Source organism: Ruditapes philippinarum, unplaced genomic scaffold, assembly GCF_026571515.1.
Source record: "Ruditapes philippinarum isolate M1 unplaced genomic scaffold, ASM2657151v2 ctg1209_1_1_1_1, whole genome shotgun sequence".
Classification (NCBI taxonomy): Eukaryota; Metazoa; Mollusca; class Bivalvia; order Venerida; family Veneridae; genus Ruditapes; species Ruditapes philippinarum.
The window spans coordinates 100735-112438 of NW_026857012.1; the positions used below are offsets into that span (position 1 = coordinate 100735).

At 34.3% G+C, this 11704-nt stretch overlaps 1 protein-coding gene across 1 annotated transcript in view; it reads left to right on the forward strand.

The window, feature by feature from the left end:
• LOC132748454 (hsp90 co-chaperone Cdc37-like) overlaps positions 1-11704 on the forward strand; it is a 34574-nt gene that overhangs the window by 17135 nt on the left and 5735 nt on the right. Inside the window, exons 3-7 of the mRNA XM_060738073.1 lie at positions 3999-4053; positions 7162-7266; positions 7703-7753; positions 8655-8720; positions 10626-10784. Coding sequence (XP_060594056.1) covers positions 3999-4053; positions 7162-7266; positions 7703-7753; positions 8655-8720; positions 10626-10784 — 436 coding nt within the window. The remainder of the gene's footprint in view (positions 1-3998; positions 4054-7161; positions 7267-7702; positions 7754-8654; positions 8721-10625; positions 10785-11704) is intronic.

Genomic DNA, 11704 nt, shown 5'->3' on the forward strand with positions numbered 1-11704 from the left:
CACCTTCCAGTCACCCTTTTCAGAAATTTCTTATGATTGATTTTTTTATACCCCCGCACAACAAAGTTGTCAGGGGGGTATACTGGAATCAGCTTGTCCGTCCAGCTGTCGGGCGTCCGGCGGTTTTTTCTTGTCCGCCCAATAACTTAAGATTCCTTTGACCCACAGTCTTCATATTTGGCATGGAGGTTAGTCATGACGAGTAGATGACCCCTATTGATTTTGAGGTTGCCAGGTCAAAGGTCAATGTCACAGGGGCCTTGACTTAAAGGGAAAGACAAGGTTAGAATAAAAACTTGATTTCAGAAAAAGAATACTATAAATAATAAATCTGCAAATTTTCTACCGCCAAATAATAATATTAAACGAATAAAAACAAAATTTAAATCGCTAAATCACCGATTTCTACAAATCAGTAAGCGCGGCCATGTTTGTGTATTGGCCGTATAAAAACAGGTGCGCGTGATGTCATTTCCCCACATCTTTAGATTTATGATAAATCTAATTGAATCGTAGGGAAATATTCATATAATAAAGTATTGACCAGACAATTTAATTATTACAGAAGGTGTAGAGGAGATTCTTTATGGTTAAAAAAACGTAACAATATCCAAAAAAAAATAAAAAAAAAATAGAAAGAAACAAAAAAAATCAACGTCTACCGGTCGCACCACTTCAGGCCAGTGATGCCCGTTACTCCAAACAATGCTATGTTCACTAAAGTCTCATCTTAATGTAATTAAACAATATTTCACAGATTTAATAAAAACACATGTTATTATTTAACAAAGTTTCACAATCAAATAATGCGATTTAATAAACAAACGCACCAACGAATAATTGGCTGTTAATTATTGAACGGCGATAATTATCATTATTATAAAAATCCTACTAAAACGTGTTCTTAATAGTACATGTAATTAAAATTTTGCAGTTTGATTCTGACTTTCAAATTTAAAGGTGTGATAATTGATGTACACATTTCAAAAATATAAGCTACTCTTTTGAAAAGTAAATTGTTAACATGTCTGTCAACGTATGATGCTGCGCATCGTAATCGTAGCCTAATATTAACTGCAGGCAAAACATTTTTATTGGCTGCTCAAAAATCTAATTTGCATAATTTATTCACACAATTGCTGGTCCTTACTACTTATGCACTGTCCATTTTGATTGTTCCTAATTTGCACCAAAAATTCCTGTCACACTGTGTACTGACGATTTTTATTGCTCCTTGTATGCCTCTGTGCCGACAGACCTTTTGATCATGTTGCCCTGATTGGTTAATCACCCTTGTCAAATATTCTAATGACGAAATAGACATCTATTTTTTACGCTTCATGTGACTGAATGACCTTAGGGGAAATTAAGTTCCACACCTATTCCAATTATACTGTAAATTACAGCATGTCATAAAATAGCAACACATTTTTTTTCAGTTACCAATAATCATTTTAGATATTAAGTAGATTTATGATTTTTTGTTTTATTGGATTAAATTTACGGTAGTAGAAATGCGTATCTGTGTGGGAAAGAAATTGGGTAAGTAGATAACGTGGAAAAAAGCTATAGGGAACTGGATAAACCCGAGAATATGCGTAATTACAGGGGAATGGGCAACCCGTTGCTGTTGGTACCAGTTTTGACTGGGTGCCTAAATAACCTAACGGACAGTTTTGTTTTCATACGATATTAGTCTGGCTGCCGATTTTTCTGCGCCATTCTCATTTTTAGCGTCAATGGCGGCGAAAAATCGCGTCCTCAGCAGATCTCTGCATATTGGATTTAGTTGATATTTTACCTGAAAAAAAGATACATGACCGGCGATATGTACCCTATTCGGACAGCTTGTCTAGCGACAATTAAGTATAAAATAAAAAGAGTTATCGTCAATTTGAAGAAGTTCCTCATAGTACCCAAATTAAATTGATGGTTTATCTTTGAAAATTAAGCGGTCATTGCTTAAATCATGTGGTGGGATCATCAGCAAGCTTGAAAATCAGACAAATGATAATTAATGTCGCGGCATCTTCAATTAATTAATTAAAGCAATTCAGTTCCATATGATGTTTTCATAAATAATGTATAATGTACGCAATAACATTAATAAGTTCTTTATCAAGATATATTTCAGTTGTACCAGCGTGTACACCTATACTGGAAGTGGGTATATCACGTCACAATCTCGGTCTCGTCTGTCTCGCGAGAATGACAGAACGCCAAAATGGCGGCGCCCATGAACTAATTTCTCAAGTAAAAAATAGTGTCTTAAAACACGAATTTCTCACTTATTGGGTTGATGTCAACAGAAAAACTGTCATGGTACCTCTTTTTAAATGATGAATATATATATAAGACAGACATCAACCCATCCATTCCTATTCCTTTAAAAAAGCTTGTCCGCCCAATAACTTAAGATTCCTTTGACCCACAGTCTTCATATTTGGCATGGAGCTTAGTCATGATGAGTAGATGACCCCTATTGATTTTGAGGTCACTGGGTCAAAGTTCAAGGTCACAGGGGCCTTGACTTCAAAAAGCTTGTCCGCCCAATTACTTAAGATTCCTTTGACCCACAGTCTTCATATTTGGCATGGAGGTTAGTCATGACAAGTAGATAAATCCTATTGATTTTGAGGTCACCAGGTCAAAGGTCAAGGTCACAGGGGCCTTGACTGCAAAAAGCTTGTCTGCCCAATAACTTAAGATTCTTTTGACCCACAGTCTTCATATTTGGCATGGAGGTTAGTCATGACAATTTAATGACCCCTATTGATTTTGAGGTCACTGGGTCAAAGGTCAAGGTCACAGGGGCCTTGACTTAAAAAAGCTTGTCCGCCCAATAACTTAAGATTCCTTTGACCCACAGTCTTCATATTTGGCAAGGAGGTTAGTCATGACAAGTAGATAACCCCTATTGATTTTGAGGTCAAAGGTCAAGGACACAGGGGCCTTGACTGCAAAAAGCTTGTCCGCTCAATAACTTAAGAGTCCTTTGACCCACAGTCTTCATATTTGGCATGGAGGTTAGTCATGACGAGTAGATGACCCCTATTGATTTTGAGGCCACCAGGTCAAAGGTCAAGGTCACAGGGGCCTTGACTATAAAAAGCTTGTCTGCCCAATAACTTAAGATTCCTTTGACCCACAGTCTTCATATTTGGCATGGAGGTTAGTCATGATTAGTAGATGACCCCTTTTGATTTTGAGGTCACTGGGTCAAAGGTCAAGGTCACAGGGGCCTTGATTTCAAATAGTTTGTCGGCCCAATAACTTAAGAAACCTTTGACCCACAGTCTTCATATTTGGCATGGAGGTTAGTCATAATAAGTAGATGACCTCTATATATTTATTACACTGGGTCAAAGGTCAAGGTCACAGGGGCCTTGACTTATAAAGCTTGTCCACTGAATAACTTAAGATTCCTTTGACCCACAGTCTTCATATTTGGCATGGAGGTTAGTCATGATTAGTAGGTGATCCCTTTTTATTTTAAGGTCACTGGGTCAAAGATCAAGGTCACATGGACTTTGACTTCAAAAAGATTGTCCACCCATTAACTTAATATTCCTTTGACCCACAGTCTTCATATTTGGCATGGAGGTTGATCATGACTATAAGGTGACCCCTATTGATTTTGAGGGTCACTGGGTCAAAGGTCGACTAAAAAAAGCTTTTCCCCTCAATTGCTTAAGAATGCCTGTCCGCAGTTTATTGATTTTGACATTTTCACATTTGAAGCATGTAGAATACATAGCACTGGCTTAGTAACCTCAGATTTGGCAGGGACGTTGTCCTTGAGCTCTAAATGGCCACTGTTGATTCTGACAAAGTGGTATGCGGGGTTATTCACGCCATGACAGTGGCAGTTCTAGTTTTTTTGGCTATCACTACAAAATTTAGAAATTGAGCTGGTTGACGGAAAGACTTTAGAGCTAGACAATGTTTTTATTGATGTGATTATGTTTATTTAAGAAAGTTTTCTAATCTATTTATAGTAACCAGCAGAAGATACAGCAGATGAAACAGAAGATTAAAGAATCAGAGGAAAAGGTAAATACTTGTCCCCTCACCGCTGTAGTTTCAAATCCCGACAGGAATGAAGTTATCCAGCTAGCTTACAGAATTTTGGTGGTTCTACTAAGGTGCCTGTTTGTGCCTGAAATAATGTAAAGAAGGGCACCTGAGGTCTCCTTCCACCAGCAAAGCTAGAACATGGCCATGTGACCAATACTATGTCTGTATGATGTAAAAACCAATCAAACAAACAAACAAAAAACCTTTGATACACAGATTAAAGAATCAAGGGGGAAGGGACATACTATCCTGTAATAATGAAATAAATTTGATAAATAGAACTGAACATAAAAGAAAAAGTGCAGAATATGATCAATCAGATGGCACACCCATTCTGGCTAATCTTCGTCTGCACTGGTCACATGGGTACATTCTGCAGCTGCTTGCAGGCTAAGGAGTGAAAATGGGGCAGTGATTGGTAAGATTTAATAGCAAAGGCGAAACACTGACTACGGTGAAATGTTCCTGTCCTAACAAATTCTTTGGAACATTTTAATTATCTTTGGGCTAGTTTAATTTTTAGCAAAAGTGTGATTAGCAGTTTACTAAAATGCAATGGGAATAATAATATGTTAATATAGTACATAGCACTTAAAGGTTTGTCATTTATTGGCTTGCAAATTTACATATGATTCCCTGGTTAGTATTAGGTGAATTAAAGAATTTTTTTATCTGTTAATACAGTAGAATAAATTGTATGTTAATATGATCTTATCATACAAATGAATATTTATTTTGTTTGTTTCTATATAAATTAAGCCATTTGAAAGTATTCTGACCTTTAAAGTAGGCCATATGAAGAATGCATGATTTATTTGTGGCAAACAAGTCATTTGATACTTTAAAGTATGCAGGATGAGCATTATACTGTTTGTCATAATGTCTGTTAATTAATGTGACTCAATTTGTTATATTTAATACAAAAGAAGACATTACATCCCAGTATGATTCTGACCTAAATTACTGGTACCAATCTAAGTAAACGAAGTAGAACAGCATGTCAAATTACTGGTAGTATACTCAGTCATATACTAATTAATCATTAATTTTCAACCAACAAAAATGTCCTATTTGACAAAAACTCTTAAATTTATGTTTACTAAATTTACATTACTGGACCTTAAAATTGTATTGTAATGTGCTTGTCTGGCTATAGTATTTGTTAAAGTTTTAGATTTTTCTATAATTATCAGATGACATTTATTGAGTTTTGTGACTGACTAGACAGTTATGTTTTGAGAATGAAAGTAACAGGGTCTTCATTGCAGTCAGCTGTTTTTTCATGGCACCGGGAGTCATGCAAGAATGGTTTGTGCTTGTGTGTCTTTATCTCTAAAATGCCAAGATTTCTTCTCTGTTAAAGGGACTCCACTAAGGTTTAAAGCTTAAAAACGTAACATTTGAATTTCTTACATAAATGAGCTGTGGCACTTTAAACAGAAATATATGCAAAGATAGGTAAGAAATATACTTTGAAATAAATTGAAAGTCGTATTTTTCTTCTTTTCTTAGTCCAATTTGAGTAAAAAGCATTTAAACGCTTTTCATTTTGGGTTATTTTTTCACAATTTGAATATTTATTCTGGAAAAACAAAGTGTGCGGATGATCTGAAATTTTGCACAGAGATTAGTGGTCTAAACCTACATCAAATGGTACATTTATATGGAAAAAATATTTTCAGTCCCATCATGTCAAAAAACCTCCGTGGAGTCCCTTTAATGTATGCCTGCATGTGCAGTTTAATGCAAGAATTTTGATTACTGCATGAGTGCAGTAAGATCATCATAAATACTGTAGGCATGAATGATTAATGACACAATATCTGTATGAAAAATCGTACAACAATACAATGTTTAAATTGAAATAATTAATATCTATTTCCATCTTAACATGCTCATAAAAAGAGAATTAATGGAAATATGTCCAAATGAATTCAGTGTAAAAGTAATTTAATTATTTGGTTGAATGATACAGTCATAGCTAAATACATTATAACTCAGTGATTAATATTCTTGTCTTAAAATTGTGTATAAATTATAGACAAATGTATATAGTGCACTACATGTAAATTTATTTTTTAACAGCCAATGAATGTGAAGCGAGTCTTTAAAAAAAAGCACCATTTTCAAGTTCATGGTATCTTCTGGTTTACTTGAAGATATTCTTTGAAAGTGACAAACATGACTACCAACATATTTGATTTCTTAGAATGTCAGACAAAATCCCCTTCATGTAATTTTGTTTATCTGGACATAATCCCTCCATTGCTGGACATAATCCCCTTCATGTGTGAAATTTGAAGTGGACAAAATCCCCTCAATAAAATAGCTACCTAGGACAAAATCCCCCTCGCATGAATTTTCTGTTTATAAAGTGGGTATGAGAGCAACATACTGCATTATGCTGTGTGGTGATTGCTAGTACTTTATTCGGGAATATTGGATATACTGATAAGGCCTATGCTAGATGGACAGTGTTGCACAATTCATTTCTTCCTCACCATCTTTCAGAATTTATAGACAAGTTGTAATAGTGTCCTTTTTCCATAACGTGAGTTTTGAGGTCCCTTGGAAAGGGTTTTCGGATTAAAAGAATTGTTTTTCATACTAATCAATTTAAGAAAATTAAAGAAATTACCTAATCAAATAGGTTTGTTATGCAGTTGATAATTTACCACATTTATAATGAACACTGCTAAACTAATTAAATTGTTTTTAATAATAATTTGGTAATTGATCTGAACAAATAAAAAAATATGTCTTATCAAGCTTAAATAATTATAAAGGTTAACTTGATACATAATTATAAATAAAAAGAACAGTTCATTATTTTTATAGAGCATAATAATGCATTAGGTAAAGGGGATTTTGTCCAACCCTGCAAAACATGAAGGGGATTATGTCCACCCATGGAGGGATTTTTCCGGGTATGCGAAGGGGATTTTGTCAGAAGGGGATTATGTCCGTACACCGATTTTTTAGAACAGATTTCTGAGGCCTACATGGAAGATCGTAAAACTGAATCTGCTAGCCTCATTAAATAAAGTTGTTATTTACTTAGTTACTTACTTACTTATCTTCCAGCAAGCTCTAGAAAACTTTGACAAATTGAAAGAAGAACTTGATGTCCTTGAGAAACAAGAGGCTGAATACCAGAAAAAAGAAGAGGAACTTAAAAAGAAGGAAAAGGTGGATCATCTTAGATAAAAGTTATCATGCTGTGAGGTTTTGTTCTCAACTTATGATGTACACAGCGGTGTACATCAGGTTGAACATTCTTAACAAATGCATTAGAACTGAACTTAAATTTTGTGTAATATACACATAATTAATAATTTTCAAATTTCGGATGATCGAAAGATATCAGTCAGTCAATTAAGGCAGTGATAGGAAAGACACGCTGCACAACAGTTAACATGTGATAACAGAAGGGGAGTAAAAATTTGTTGTTGATTGAAATACACAGGACCAGAGATAGCAGTGACACATACATATTTACATTTTTACAAAAGTCAATCATGTGACCAATAGATAATCTTTATGAATGAATTGCTAAGTTTGAAGTTATATCAAATATAAAATTGAAATGAGGGTAATATCTGTATGACTTTTAATTCTTTTTCAGCTCACACCATGGAATATAGACACCATTTGCCATGATGGAAAATCTAAAACAGTGAGTTATATCTTTCCTTTTACTGAATTGAATTTCAGGGGTTATACCAGTAACTGGAAAGGAAATCTTGCTGGTTTAATTAGTAAAAATATATAAAGACATAAATATTACGCATACATGTGAACTTTTTTCGATGATCAAGTGGGAGATTTTTCTTCAAAAAGAGGGAGATTTTAAAATTTGCAATAAACAAAGAAGAAAGTTCTGATATCAAAAAGAGGGAGATTTCTTTAATTTGTGAAAATACCCCTTATTTTAAGAAAAATCTTTGAAAATATGGCTGCAGAAAGTGGGAGTCTCCCGCTTAAAGTGGGAGAGTTCACATGTATGATTACGGGAGTTCACATGTATGCCTTGTTAATTCAAGGAAGGGCTTTTGTCCACCCAGTCTTTCACGGGAGGGCTTTCTTCCCCCTCTCATTTTCAAGGGAGGGCTTTTGTCCGCCTTGTCATTTTTGGAGGGGAGGGCTTTTGTCCTGAAGGACTTTAGTCCGTTTTCCCACGTAGTTGCCTTACAACCATTTTGTACCAAGCCCTTAATATTAAATATACATAAAGTAAAAAAGCCCACGTTTTCTGATTAACATTCCTGTAATTCTAACAAGTGTTCAAGGAAAATACTTGTACCCAGTAATTATACACTTACAGGTCTGGTTGGGAAAGGAGTAAGGTATTCTGTTCTGCAATCTGTTTTATGAATTTTACCAATTTTGTATGAATTTTACCAATTTTACTAATTTTGTAAGAATTTTACAAATTTTGTATGAATTGTACCAATTTTACTAATTTTGTGTGAATTTTACCAAATTTGTATGAATTTTACCAATTTTGTATGAATTTTACCAAGTTTGTATGAATTTTAACCAATTTTGTTCATTTCCATCTTAAATATTTGATTTAGATCATCAACAAATATGACAAGAAAGATCAGAAAGAATTAACAGAGGAAGAGAAGGCAGAGAGACAGGTAAAATATTTTAATGTTACCATAGTAACAATTCAACAGGAGTGCCTAACTTTGAGTTCAGTGGAGGGGACATCAAGTATGTGATCGTTTGACCATCCTTGTCATGTCCATTATGCTGTCTGTTATATACTTGTCTGTTTCAAATTTAAAGTCGAGCTATTATGACCGCTCCTGAGTCATTGTTGTCATTGATGTCGATATAAAACTTGAAAAAATATTTGCTTATTATGACAAAATGCAGTTATATGACAAGAGGCATAATTTTGAAAGCAATTATTTTTGGAGTTATGCCCCTTTTTAGCTCATCTGTCACAAAGTGACAGGGTGAGCTTTTGTGATCGCTTTTCACCTTTAAAAATTGTTAAAAGAATTTAATTCCATGCAGAACTCTGGTTACCATGGCAACCGAAAGAAAAAACTTTAAATATCTTCTTTTAAAAAACCCAAAGAGCTAGAGCTTAGATATTTGGCATGAAACATCTTCTAGTGAGTGTCTACCAAGTTTGTTCAAGTAAAAGCCCTGGGGTCAAAATTGGCCCCGCCCCAGGGGGTCATTGATTTTCCCTATATGCATATAGTAAAAACTTAGAAAATCTTCTTTTAAAGAACCCAAAGAGCTAGAGCTAAGATATTTAGCATGAAACATGTTCTAATGGGTGTCTACAAAGTTTGTTCAAATAAAAGCCCTGGGGTCAAAATTGGCCCCGCCCCGGGGTCATTGATTTTCCTTATATGTGTATAGCAAAAACTTAAAAAATCTTCTTTGAAAAAACCCAAATAGCTAGAATTTAGATATTAAGCATGAAACACCTTCTAGTGAGTGTTTACAAAGTTTGTTCAAATAAAAGCCCTTGGGTCAAAACTGGCCCCGCCCCAGAGGTGTCATTGTTTTTAATTATATGTGTATAGTAAAAAATTAAAAATCTTCTTTTAAAAAACCCAATGAGCTAGAGGTACGATGTTTACCATGAAACATCTTCTTGTGGGTGTCTACCAAGTTTGTTCAAATAAAAGCCCTTGGCTCTGCCGGGGGGGGGGGTGTTTAGAGGTCATTGTTTTTCATTATAAGTGTGTAGTAAAAACTTAACATCATGAAACATCTTCTAATGGATGTCTTCCAAGTTTGTTCAAATAAAAGCCCTGGGGTTTAATATATACAGGTGAGCGACCTCAGGGCCATCATGGCCCTCTTGTTTAACTTATTTTTTTTAAAAGACAAGTGTGAACGCCACATGTGGCACTCTTGATTTTATGATGGTTTTGTTAGTAGCTGCATGTCTAATACTGTCCTTCCTCCACCATTGTTTATAATATAACATGTGGAGAAGTTTACAGTTACTTGTAGAGAGATAAGTATTCAGGAATACTAATGTAAAGTAAAATATGCTGGTATAAAATTGTTATGCATAGAACCCTGACCTATCGCATTCTAATTTTCAGATTAGTACATACAATAAGAATTTCACCACAACATATTTGTTAACAAAAGAGCACATGTCAATGTTTGTGGTTAAAACTGTTGTTATTTGGATAAATAAAAGGTCAGAGTAGGGATATATATTGATAATGTTATACCTTTTGAAAAAAAAAGAAAAAGAAAAAACCAACAAAAAGTAAATGAATTATAACTGTACCACTGTCTAAACTGGCACATCACCCTACAAAACATACAGAACAAAAAAGATTTAAGGCATTATTTGTGCAATTAAGTCATCCTAGCCTATTACATAAATCAAAACAAAAACAATTTATTACAGATATTTTAAGATGTGTAAATTAACAGATTACTAACCATAAACAAAACATGTCACATTCTGTGAAATTGTTTATCTTTCTTAAAGAAAGTGACATCTAGGTAAAAATACAAGATGAAGCATTCGGTATATTTGTTATGTTTTATACCAGGCTGAGTTTACAAAGAAACATAAACAAGAAGTGAAGAAGTACGGAATGTTCAGCAAATATGATGACAGTCAAGAATTCCTATTACAGCACCCAGAACTTGTATGTGAAGAAACAGCCAACTATCTAGTCCTCTGGTGTATAGATCTAGAAATTGAAGATGTGTGTATACCATTTAAATGGACTCCGGTGTCAATATGAAATTATTAAACTTTTATTTTCAAAAAATCAGATCTGGAATATTTTGTGATTGACAATTGATTCAATCGGCAGATATTTTGTTATTTTACTCTTCAGATTGATATGTCATGTGCCTGGGTTTTTAAGCTAGCCAAATATTTAATTGGAGCTTTTTTCTTGACTATTTGTCCTTCTGTCATTCTTGACTATTTATCCTTCTGTTATTCTTGACTATTTGTCCTTCTGTCATTCTTGACTATTTGTCCTTCTGTTATTCTTGACTATTTGTCCTTCTGTCATTCTTGACTATTTGTCCTTCTGTCATTCTTGACTATTTATCCTTCTGTTATTCTTGACTATTTGTCCTTCTGTCATTCTTGACTATTTGTTCTTCTGTCATTCTTGACTATTTGTCCTTCTGTCATTCTTGACTATTTGTCCTTCTGTTATTCTTGACTGTTTGTCCTTCTGTTATTCTATATACAGTTTCACATAACACCTTCATTTCATATCATGGATAATTTGTGTGATGGTACCCTTGCAAAGGTTTCAGGTGCATTTAGTAGGAGAAACTGGTGTTAAAACAAATTTTCCTTATCTTTCCCCCCATTGTAAGGTCATGATTATAGCTTTCAAAAAGCTATATTAAGAAACATCCATCAATGTTACCTATATGGCTGTTTTGTGATGATTTGATTGACAATGATACATCATTCAACCTTTACAGGTAGTTGAAATTAATTGCCGTTACTTTTGTGAAAACCGGTTTAAACTGGTATGAATATAATATACATTTCTGACAGACAGTGGCCTAGCAATAAATTACAGAAACAAAACTGTTAAACCAGTATACTGCACAGCTTGACACGGCCATTGCAAACAAAAAATAATTATTTAAAGGG